The 12,629-nt window shown below is 38.6% G+C and overlaps 1 protein-coding gene across 4 annotated transcripts in view; it reads right to left on the minus strand.

Annotated features, from left to right (window-relative positions):
* HACE1 (HECT domain and ankyrin repeat containing E3 ubiquitin protein ligase 1) overlaps positions 1-12,629 on the minus strand; it is a 55,669-nt gene that overhangs the window by 15,104 nt on the left and 27,936 nt on the right. For all 4 annotated transcript variants that reach the window (XM_086744791.1, XM_086744790.1, XM_086744793.1 and 1 more), the window contains 7 exons: positions 12,113-12,450; positions 6,999-7,067; positions 6,207-6,294; positions 4,715-4,826; positions 4,525-4,622; positions 4,244-4,331; positions 3,044-3,193 (listed from right to left, as the gene is read on the minus strand). In XM_086744791.1, the coding sequence (XP_086600917.1) occupies positions 3,044-3,193; positions 4,244-4,331; positions 4,525-4,622; positions 4,715-4,826; positions 6,207-6,294; positions 6,999-7,067; positions 12,113-12,450 (943 nt within the window). The remainder of the gene's footprint in view (positions 1-3,043; positions 3,194-4,243; positions 4,332-4,524; positions 4,623-4,714; positions 4,827-6,206; positions 6,295-6,998; positions 7,068-12,112; positions 12,451-12,629) is intronic.

Genomic DNA, 12,629 nt, shown 5'->3' on the forward strand with positions numbered 1-12,629 from the left:
TCACTCATTCGGTTGACAGATATTTTACCAATAAATAGACTCGGTTATAAATAGGCAGTTATAAAGAAACTCCATCAGATTTAACAGGACAAAATTTGAATTCCATTACATACTACATATCCTTCTTCTGCTATACCCTTAAAATACCTGTACTTTTAAAAGGAAGAAAAATCTACCTTAGCATAATTGTGACAAATAGGTATTTCTGTGCAACACAGAACTTCAAAAAAATACTACAGCTAAGCTCTGAGACAAGTTCAGTAAGTATTCAAGGATTTAAGTCCTCCAGTTCAAAATACACTGACCCAGAAATTAATTTTTGCTTTTGTTTATGCCATTTCAAGGAGTATTGGCTATTATACTGTGAAAGAAGGGACTGAAGTCTAACAGCAGATAGTACAGTTAGGAATTGATGTGCTATGTATCTTTGCGAGTTGGAGGTAGAAGTTTCATTTTCCAAACAGAAAAGTAATTGGGTCATTAGAAAAATACAAAGTAACTGGACAACCGCATTAGTGAAACTATCTTCTCCTCCACTGATTAAGCAGAAGGCAGACAGACAAGCAGTTTGAGAAAAACTAATCTAAGAGGCCTTAGTGTGTGACTGTATTTCTGCCTCAGTTCTATATCAGCAAGAGTGCAGCCCTACTAAACATGACAACCTATGGAATAATGTTTGATTTCAGAGCAAACAAAGTAAAAAAAATCATGCAAGCTATATATGTAAAAATCTTACAAAGCGTGTTAGGTGTGTGTTAGCAGGGTCATCACTTAAGTTAGTGACCTTTCCTTGCCTACCAGGTATTGCTTCAGAAAGTTCTCAATTTATCACAGTGAAAAGATGATGCACCCACCTGAGTCTCAAAAAAGTAGCCACATCTGTTCATACAGATTTCAGCTTCTAATTAAGGCACTTCCACATCACGTCTGTTGACTAAAGAGTTCCTTTGAAACAGGTTCACACTGTTCCTCAGATACAGGAGGTCTTACCACACAACTGGTGGAGGATTCAGTGCCATCAACAGGAAAGGCTACAGAAAACAAGGATCTCAGTGCAAGGTGAGAAACCAAGGGAATGGATGCTGTCTCAGGCTTTGAAAGATTTCATATTCCATTACTTAAGGCCTGACAAGCAGCTGAAGGGAATTTCTATGTCTGTAGCCTGGTAAATTGTACGTGGCATGAACAACAGTTAGCATAACCCATAGCTGAACCTGAAACAAAAATAAAACAAAAACCCCTCAGAAGCATCTGCTGCTGTGCAACTCGGGTTCCTTAAGCAAGAAGGGAGGAGATGCACAAAGCTGAGTGAAAAGGCCTTGGAAAGGTTTAAATAAACTACTGTGATCGAGGCAGAAAAAACAACTACTTTGGGAAGTGGAGGTGTAATTTCTTCAGTTCTCTGCCTGATAAGTAACAAGAAGTGATAACAATCTGTGCACCTTTTGAATTTAAGTCAAATATGCATAAACCTCTAGAGAGCTCCATGATGCCTGTTCAACAGAGTGACAAAACCTTACTACTACCTCACAGAGAGCAATCTCTTGATGTCAGAGGCTAACCCTTAAGTCAGTGCCAAACTGTGCCACACAAAGATATGTCTACTTTGGAACCACTTTCCTATATGAAGATCAATCACTAGGCAAGCCGGATGAGGCATTGCCAACACAGTGTTGCTTCAGTTTGGCTGTCCTCCATTGTGTCTTGCCCAGTACATGGTCACTGTCCCGCAGCAGAAAGCGGTACTGAGGGAGAGAAGTAAAATGCATCCCTTTGTCAAAAAAAATCTTGACAAAGATGACTGAGCTGGCACCATCAAAAACTGCAACAGTAAATCTAAAGTTACAACTTGATCTGTCCTGGACTCAACAAACATCACAGGGAAACTGTAGGTAGACAGAACAATTACAAAAAAAAAAACCAGTATCCCTTGAAACAATCCCTTGAAAACCTTGCTAGGTCTTAAAGTAATGAGTGATTCTTGAGGAAAAATAAAGCTTCCAACATCAAGCTATCTTATACTTTCAAAGAAGATTAAAGAATTACACTTAAACACAAAGAAAACTCCACATTCAGCAGCAAATGAATTTATGTACTTAAAGGAGTAACAGGAATGCAAGGGAATTTACCCTTCCATCACATCTTCATGCAAGAGGAAAAGTTTGTCATGACAATGCAGAACAGAGGCACCACATTCGACAAGAGGCACAAAGGTTCTCAAAGAAGAGCAGAGAGGAGCCCTAGATGACAGATACCACCAGCTAACAGCGGTCCTTCTCTATCAGAAAGAAAATTAGATCTTTATAAAGACTTCTGACCAATCCTCTTGAATGCTACAGTAAATGTATGAACTAACTTTACTTAGGAAGGAGACAGGATGAACCTGAATTAGTTCTGAAACACTGTTTCACGAAATAAGTAATATTTGTTGGAGTGGGTAGACAGGGAGGTTCACAACAGTATGGATTCTCCTTGTTAAAACATTACACGATGGAAGAATTGCAGGTATAATAAAGAATGACTGACAGATTTTTGCCAGAGTTCATAAACATTATCAACTTTATAAGTCCGTCATAAGTTAACAAGGGAATTATTATTTTCATTTCTCAAAAATGACATTATGTGGCAGGACAGACAAATTTGACAAAATAACTGGCTGCATTAGTCTGCCTTTCAGGCACTCCTAGTCAGCAACATTAAAGAAGACTAAATTATATTATTATGCTTTAGGTAGATTAATGATGCCTTTAAGATTCATATTCAAATATAAATTGAAAGATTAGCTATTTTATTAAGAGTTCCTAACTGTACAAAATTCACATATAGTTTTGTTAACGTATTTCTATATTTGCAACCGTAACAGTTCCTAAGAGAGGCTCAGACTGGAATAGCAATTACTGCCATATTATTTTGTGACTCTGATATACATAAAATATTAGAAAGACTTTTTTTTCCCCACACTTTTTCATTTTTAATACAAACACAAAAGTAAAGAAAGGAAAAACTGTTATGACTAATAAACAGGATTTTAATGAAACCATACCAAGAATATGTTTGTAGAACGACCTTGTGAAGTAAATGTTCACCAACTGCCTGTGATTCAGAGCTAGCCCCAGGATCTGGCCTGCGAAACGGAAGTAGTTCAAATGATCTGGATTTACAGAAGAGTTGCTGTTGGGCTGGAAAGTTGTTCCTATAAAATAAAAGACGACTATCATGTTTCATGACTTTGTTTTCATTGGGGTTTTTTTTAAGTGAAGTTCATATTTATCAAATACACTAAGCATTTGAAACCACTGAAAGTTTTATTTTGGGATTCTGGAAGACTGACTGAGCTTGTTTACACCAAAAAGACATTAGAAAAACACACTAGAACGTAATGACATCCCATTATTACAATTATATCACTTAGCCACTCTCCAAGGCACCACTCCGAAATAATTACGATCAATATAAGGGTAATCATGATCTGCTAAATTTGGCTTTCCATCTTACTATACTGCTATGTGCATTTTTTGCTCACTGTAATGGACTATGCTTCTATAGACTTGTGAACACACTTGAAGGAAGGATGACGATGCATCCACTTCCTTTCATCCGGCTCCAGCCAGATGCAGATAGAAGACTGTCCAGTCTTGGTCTCCTTGTTTTCCATCTTTTCGATCACCTCAAACAGACATCCCTGAACTTTTTATTTTATTTTTCAGGAACTAATCTATGCCTCTACTGTTGACTGAATTCCTTGCCACTTTCCAAGACTTCATAAGGTAGAAAGCAAAACATTTATCACTGATAATGACGTGAAATCTTTTACTGGTAAAGATTTGCTTTATATAGAAGCATCCAAAAGACAAAGTCAAATACAAGGTAGACCTGTGGAGATCAACATCTGGTTTTACCACAAAAATTAACTGATTAAATATGTGTATTTCTAAAAGGAAATAAAGGAATACCTCCACAGAAACAGGATGAACTCAGTAACACGAATGACTCACTCTCCTCTTACAAAAGAGACCAAAACCAAGGAAACTTCAAATTAAAAAAAATTTCATCTGTAGCTATAAAAACATACAATGAGTAGATCAGTTCCCTATATATGAGATCAGTTCTGTTAATATTGCTTTTAAAAAGTAACAATCTTATATTCTGAAACCAATTACGTTACTTTTTTTCTTGGATTGTAAAAATGCTTTTATAAAATAAGACACTCCAAAATTAGGAGGAAAAAAAGGCAGAGACATACCATCAGCTGACTGCGTAAATAAGGCATAATCTGGGTTAACTATTTCACTGGATAAGATATCAAACCACTCACGGACCACACCTTGACCCTGCATGTTAAAAGAATAAAACATATTAGTGCATAGAACTTTGACTGCACAGTTACACTGGGTAATCACATATTTCTTCATAAAGTATAAAGGTTATTTTAAATTATGATTTAGTTCAAAACAGTACTTGTGAAAGAGAATTAGTATTTCCATATATAAATACGACAAAGGAAAATCATGCTATTTTACCCACCATGCCTTCTTCTCCATGAAATCTCACAGCAATCCCCTGCTTTAGTTTTGCACAATTTGCTTTAGACACAACTTCACAGCTACTCCTAAAAATAGAATCTAAATACAAAGTAATAATTAATTTTTTTATCTTAATTCATTATATGTCAATGTATTTCAGAGATATCCTAATTCCATTTATAACACAATACCTCTGTGAACCAAAAGGATGTCATTTTCATTGACAGGTCTGTGCACCATGTCCGAATCCGGCTGCCCAGCATGCAGATGTTCATAGAACCATTCACAGCGATCTTTAAAAGGCTACAAAACAAGGGGTAAACCATATTACACAGATGCATTCAACTGAATAATTCCTCTCTCACAAGAATGACTGGAAAATGGTTATGCATACTTCTCAACTCATTTTTGAAACGCGCAGAGAGTTACTTGGTGCTACCTCAATAGGCTATACAGTATTTTGGGAAAAGGACTACGCGTGTCCTTGAGTGCTCGCTGAAGGCTGATATGCAGAAAGACTGGACCAGTAGTTATCCAGAGATAGTTACTGGAGTTCACCACACAGGAGAAAAATAGCACAAAAATTCTTTCAGGGCAGGAGAGGAAGAAATCTAGGTAAGCAGTAAGTCACTGACTTTGTAACACTACTGATAATCAGCCACAGCTGAGAACAAGTGAGACAAACAAGCCATACTTGTAGTAAAGTTCATTGCCAATAAGAAACAGCTCAAAGGAACCAGAAACCTTCCAAAGCAGTTCTCATGCAAGAAGGTCCTAGCTTGTTTGCCTCAGTATTTAGACTGACATTTTGCAGTTCTTCTGAAACAGACAACACAAGTACAGCCTCTTTCATCTATCGCAATTCACAGCATTTACTTTTACTTGATCTAACAAACAGGGCATCAGTTCTCAGGGTCTCTTCATTATTCATAGGTAATGAATTTCAAAACCACACATTTCAACCAAAGAATGATTAAATAATACACCTACACCATATCCTAAAAATGAAACTGGATTACTAAAAACAATGTGCATCTAAAAACAAAGACAGAGTACTGTTCACAACTGAAGAAATAAAGCTTTCAGAGTAGACTCCACGAGATTCCGGTTGGTTAGAGGAATTTTACCTGTTTTCAGCAAATTCTGTCTTTGATCAAAACCTTTTAATTTAAGGAACAGAGCAAAGATAACATGATGTTTCACTGAAGGAGCTGCCACTAATTAACTATGGTCAAATCAACTAATAGCGGTGTATTTATTCTCTGGTTGGTCTCCAAACGTAAGTCAATTATGGAAAAAGCAGAGCATTTTCAAGTTCAATCTACTAGATGTGCACAAATAGATTCGATAATAGAAAGCTAACTCTGTTTAACTGAAAGTTGGATTTCTAAGACATATTTAATATCGGTCATCACAAATGGACTTACACACGAGTTTTAAAGACTTGGAAGTACAGAAATCTGGCTGCCATGTCTATTTGATCTTTCAGCCTCCCATATTCAGAAGTACTGGATGCCACACCTAGTTCTTCCATTCTCCCCAAATTTTTTTACTATTTTAATATTTTATATTAAATATTAAATAAAATATTAAATATTTTAATATTTTAAATATTATTATTTTTAAACAAAACACAGTCTTTATATTCATAGAAGTTGTAACTAAGCCTCTCCTTACACTTACCTGAGCTTTTATAATGTGCATAAATCTGGACATTAGTTCAGGACACTCAAGAAGAAAATGAAAGTGATCAAAAATTATTTTGGGATTTCTGAAAAAAAAATAATTTAGAAGCCTGTTAGTGAGAGATCTAATAATAATGCTTCACGATACATGAAATCAACATAAAGTGGCAATGTGATCAGTCATACAGAAAAGTTCCAACAGACTCTCCTATTTTGTAATGTTTTCCTAACTCTTGTTTCCAAATTTATACTACATCATCCTTTGAACATGGAGGATTTGTGATGGTTTAGCCATCACATACTTTTGAATTACAAATAGCTCTCCAGACAGAAGCAAGTTTATAAACTGGGCAGCCCCAGAAAAACTCTGGACATAGCCACATGTACAGAGATGGTTTAGACTCCTTTAAGAAGGCATTAAGTATAACAGATTTGAGGAAGAACGAAAAGTTTTCATCTGCCTCAAAAGCAAAGGCTTTATTTGGAACAAAGATGAGGAGAGAAACCGTTAAGAAAATTATTCTGTTGCTCTGTGAAAAAGATTTTGCTCATGAAATCTCACAGAATTTACAAAAGGATCGCTTACATATGCAGAAGAGTTCATTTAAGCCTAAGCTCTGAATCATTAATATACACTCCCTTAAACTTGGTAGAACCATTAAAGTGCATATGGTACATACATCACAGCAATAACCTAAAAATACAACTCAGTAAGAAAAAAAAAAATAGTTTGAATTATTTGGGGGGATGCAGTGGGGGAATTGGAAATTCCATATTTCTTGAAGCTTACCGGTTAACAAAACACTTAAGGACATCATCATGTTTACAGACAAATTCTATAAAACGAGGCGATGTCATCCTGTTCAAAGAAAATCATAAGATGCTTTTGGTTAATGAAATCAAAAATAATTTCAATTACATAAATTGTTGTGGTTTTTTTTTTAATAAAACACTACCCAAATAGAAACTGGTGTTATTTAACTAGTCAATCATGAAACGAAATACTCAGTAGCATTAAGATCTCATAACAAACTAAAAGAAAAGGCAAAAATGCCAATAATCAAGAAGGTTAAGGAACCTGACCATTAACTCTTATTAACTATATAAACAAAAAAGGTCAAACTACTGGATACACACATTTCTCTATTAAATCCTTCCAGCTTTCAATACAACAATGGAAGTACATATATGGAAGGACTAATATTATATGCAAAATACACCTGATACGCACATTGTTCTATTTTCTTGTTCACTGTATAAAACTCCTATCACACACCTTATAAATTGTGGTAAGTGAGGAAAAGAGCCAGAAATAAATTACATTACAGACTTTGCAAACTTAATAATGGGGGGCAAGGTGGTATTTCACGGCTCTGTGAAATTACAAAACTACCTGACAGGCAAGCATCTCAAACCAGTAAGGAATTTTATTTTTTTTCTCCTATATATATATATATATCTGGAGAACAACAGAAGGATTAAGTGGAGTAAATTCTGCACCCACATTATTTACATCTATGTTTTGCATTTTTTAAAAAGAAAAATTCTTAATTGAATTAGCTTCAGCAAAAGCTAATAAATACTTGCAAACAAGAATAAAATTCTCTTATCAAGTGCCTGGAAGGGCTGTAAAAAACCAGTACATTAAGAAGTCCAGGATAACAATCTTAGAACTGTTGCTGTTCCCCACACCAGTTGTAGACAAGAGTTGCTCATTTTATATAAAACTGAGCTATTTTCCTTCTCTCCCTTACTCTGTCTTGAAGAAAGAAGGCTCACCATATCCTTCCCCTTATGTGCACAAAACCCAAGCAAATAAAATCTTCCAGAGACCACACATGAACATGCTAAACACACTTCTGGTCTGAGAGATGACCTGAAAATATTAAATAACTGAAACAGTCTTCCCTGAAAGGAAATGAACTCTCTCTATCTGTAAATTGCCACACAAGCTGCAAGATGCAATACATGGAGGGGGGAAAAAACAAAAAACAAACAAACAAACAAAAAAAACCACAAAAAAAACCACTTAGCATACACTCATCAGTTTTGATGCTTAAAACTTGGAATATTGTATTTCAGTATATTAACAAAGAAATCATCGATTCAATATCAGCATTTGCAGAAGAAAAGCAATCATGGCAAGTAAAAGAAAATAACCTCAATACTTCAAATATTAACCAGCATGAAATGCCATCTTTATTGTATGAATATTAGGAACAACAGAAAACCATGAGCTCTGTTTACACTCCTCTGTTAAACCTAAAGACACACAGATCTAAAATTTGACTCATTTTACATTATTTTCACTGAAAACATAATTTGTTATAATTTCAAATGTTATTTGAAGACGGTAGTAGTATTGAGTTACGTCATTGTGCTATTTACTCCTATTAATATGAAAACTTCAGTACAACAGAGTAAGTCTCCTATCTTTTCAGGTCTCCCCTCAGCCTCCTCTTCCCCAGATGAAACAATCCCAGTTCCCTCAGCTGCTCCTCAAAAGATGCATGCTCCATACCCTTCACCAGCTTCGTTGCTCGTCTTTGGACGCGCTCCAGCACCTCAATGTCTTTCTTGTAGTGAGGGGCCCAAAACTGCACACAGTATTCGAGGTGTCACTTCACTAGTGCCAAGTATAAGGAGATGGTCAGTTCCCTACTCCTGCTGGCTACACTGTTCCTGATACAAGCCAGGACGCTATCGGCCTCCTTGGCCACCTGGGCACACTGCTGGCTCATATTTAGCTGGCTGTCGACCAACAGATTCTTTTCTGCCAGGCAGCTTTTCAGTCACTCTTTCCCAAGCCTGTAGCGTTGCATGAGGTTGTTGTGACCCAAATGCAAGACTCAGCACTTAGTCTTATTGAATCTTACAGAATTGACCTCGGCTCATCAAACCAGTCTGTCCAGATCCCGCTGCAGAGCCTTTCTACCCTCAAGCAGATCAACGCTCCTGCCCAACTTGGTGTCATCTGCAAACTTACTGAAGGTGCATTCAATTCCGTCACCCAGATCATCGATAAAGACATGAAACAGAACTGGCCCCAATACTGAGCCCTGAGGAATATCACTTGTGACCAGCCACCAACTGGACTTAACTCCATTCACCACCACTCTCTGGGCCTGGCCATGCAGCCAGTTTTTTATACAGCGAAGAGTACACCCATCCAAGCCACAAGCAGCCAGTTTCTCTAGGAGAATGTTGTGGGAAATGGTGTCAAAGGTTTTTCTAAAGTCCAGGTAGACAACATCCACAACCTTTTCCTCATCCACTAAGCAGGTCATCTGGTCAGAGAAGGAGATCAGGTTAGTCAAGCAGGATCCATCCTTCATAAACCCATGCTGACTGGGCCTAATCACCTGGTTGTCCTGTACATGTCGTGCGATGGCACTCAAGAGGAGCTGCTCCATAACCTTCCCCAGCCCAGAAGTCAGACTAACAGACCTGCAGTTCTCCAGATTCTCCTTCCGGCCTTTTCTGCAGATGGGCGTCACATGATTTGCTAACCTCCAGTCAAGTGGGACCTCTGGTTAGCCAGAACTGCTGATAAAAGATTGAAAGTAGCTTGGTGAGTTCTCCCACCAGCCACCTCAGTAGCCTTGTGTGGATCGCAGCCAGTTCTATAGACTTGTGTGTGTCTAAGCAGTGTAGCAGGTCACTAACCATTTCACCTTGGATTATGGGGGCTTCATTCTGCTCCCTGTCCCTGTCTTCCAGCTCAGGGGGCTGTATACCTGGGGAACAACTGGTCTTACTGTTAAAGACTGAGGCAAAGAAGGCACTGAGTACTTCAGCCTTTTCCTCATCCTTTGTCACTGTTTTCCTCCACATCCAATAAAGGATCGAGATTCTTCACAGCTCTCCTTCTGTTGTTAACCTATTTACAGAAACATTTTTAATTGTCTTTCATGACAGCAGCCAGATTAAGTACTAGTTGTACTTCGACCCTTCTAATTTTCTCTCTGCATAACCTCACGACATCCTTGTAGCTCTCCTGAGTTGCCTTACTCTTCTTCCAAAGGTCATAAACTCTCTTTTTTCTCCTGAGTTCCAGGCAAAGCTCTCTGTTGAGCCCGGTTAGTTTTCTTCCCCACTGGTTCGGCTGTGCTCCTGCACCTTTTAAGATTACATTCTTGAAGAATGCCCAGCCTTCCTGGATTCCTTTGCCCTTCAGGTCTGCCTCCCAAGGGAGGCTGTCAGCCAGGCCCCTAAACAGGCCAAAGCCTGCCCTCTGCCAAGTCCAAGGTGGCAGATCTGCTGACTCCCCTCCTTACTTCTCTGAGAATCAAAAACTATAATTTCATGATTGTTATGCCAAAGATAGCCTCAAACCACCACATCACTCACAAGCCCTTCACTGTTCACAAACAGGTCCAGTGGGGCACCTTCCCTAGCTGGTTCCCTCACCAACTGTGTCAGGAAGTCATCTTCCACGCACTCCAGGAACCTCATGGACTGCTTCCTCTCTGCTGTATTCTACTTCCAAGCAGACATCTGGTAAGTTGAAGTTCCCCATGAGAAAAAGATCTAGCGATTGTGAGATTCTTCCCAGCTGCTTACAGAATATTTTGTCTGCCTCTTCACCCTGGTTGGGCAGTCTATAACAGACTCCCATCATGATATCTGCCTTGTTAGCCTTCTCTCTGATTCTTACCCATAAACACTCAACCCTATCATCACCATCATTAAGCTCCAGACAGTCAAAACACTCCTTAACACACAGGACTACTTCACTGTCTCTCCTTCCTTGCCTGTCCCTTCTGAAGAGTTTATAGCCATCCATTGTAGCACTCCAGCTGTGCGAGTCATCCTACTGTGCTTCCGTGATGGCAGCTATATCATAGTTTTCCTGCTGCACAATGGCTTTCAGCTCCTCCTGTTTGATGCCCATGCTGTGTGCATTGGTGTAGATGCACTTCAGTTGGGCTACTGATCCCAGGTTCTTCCCATCCCAGGAAGAACCTCCAATTCCTACGTGACCACTCTCAGATGCTTCTGTGCTTTCTAACAGATCAATAACCCTTGCATCTTTGCTGCCGCATGGCTCTCCATCCTCTAACTCCACTGAGATAGCAGACTGAAGGACCTCACTAGCATAACATCCCTCAAACACTGGCATGATCCCCAGGCTTATCTCTAGCAAGCCTGGTTTTATCCCTTTCCCATTTAAAATCTAGTTTAATGCTCTTTCAATGAGCCCTGCTTACTCCTGTGCAAAAATCCTTTTCCCCCTTCAAGACAGGTGTACCTGTTACCAGCAGGCCTAGTGTTTGTGCAAATCGACCCATGATCAAAAAACCCCAAATTCTGTTGGTGACAGAAGTTGTAGCATCTGTTCCACACAAAACGATGTTTGCCAACCAGGACAGTGAGCAGTACTCCAATGCTCCAAGTGAGCATTACTTTGAGACTGAACAGTCCTTGTTATAAACGTCTGCAACACAGCCAAACAAGTTTTGCCCCAGTTGTCATTTTCATACACGAAGAAAATTCACATTTTCTGAGCTTATAGCTCTTCTTGTTGAATAATCACCCTAAGTTCAGGGATAATTTCACATTAAGAACTAACAGCAAGAACAGGTAAGTTTCAAGCGATCAAAATTACATTACCTGCAAGTATCCCACACGATTAAAAAGAACCATTAGACATTGAATACAAAAACCCACCCCAATGCAGCTACATTCATAGGCAGTAGCACTACGGAAAATTTGTTGCGCTGTTTGATGTCATTAAAGCCAGCGGGAAAAAAAAAAGCATTCCAATAATGGAACCAGTGAAAGCATTAAAAAGCATACCCTTGACTGTCACTAATATAATCTGGTCAGCACCATTCTTCCAAGAAAGCATATATGATTTCAAAATGGCAATGGTTTCGGTAACAAACAAGATCCTCTCCTTACCCCTGAGGCATCTGACAAGAGCAGCACATATAAAAGGCTTGAATGACAGCACTTAGCCTGTTTGCTGTCATGGAGATAACATCCTGGCAATCAGCACAAGCTTCCTGCTTCCCAGAAACATTGTATGTTTTTGACTCTCCAGCATCAGCAGACAGCTCTTTTCTGCCCTCGGTTCCTGCAGTGGCAAAGGAAGGCTTAGGAGGAGCATCCTGATGATCTGGTGCTTTTTGTTTCAGTAAAATAGAAGTAATGTTGGCAGAGTCTCTTTTGTTTTTCATCAGCTCCGTGGCTATAAGAACGAGCCATTCATCTAGAGAATGCCAGAGCAGTTCCAGCGGCTGCAACAAACGTATGCAAGAAAACAGACAAAAAAGGAACATGTTTACATTAGATAATATTAACGATGTGAAAGTCCTCCTCATGCAAACAAATATAATGTCCATTTAAAAGCTTTAATTGATATTTCAGAAGTCATGTTAGCTACAAGAGTCAAATACTCATTAAAAAATCATTACTT

Source organism: Chlamydotis macqueenii, chromosome 3, assembly GCF_036417535.1.
Source record: "Chlamydotis macqueenii isolate bChlMac1 chromosome 3, bChlMac1.mat, whole genome shotgun sequence".
NCBI classification, from domain to species: Eukaryota; Metazoa; Chordata; class Aves; order Otidiformes; family Otididae; genus Chlamydotis; species Chlamydotis macqueenii.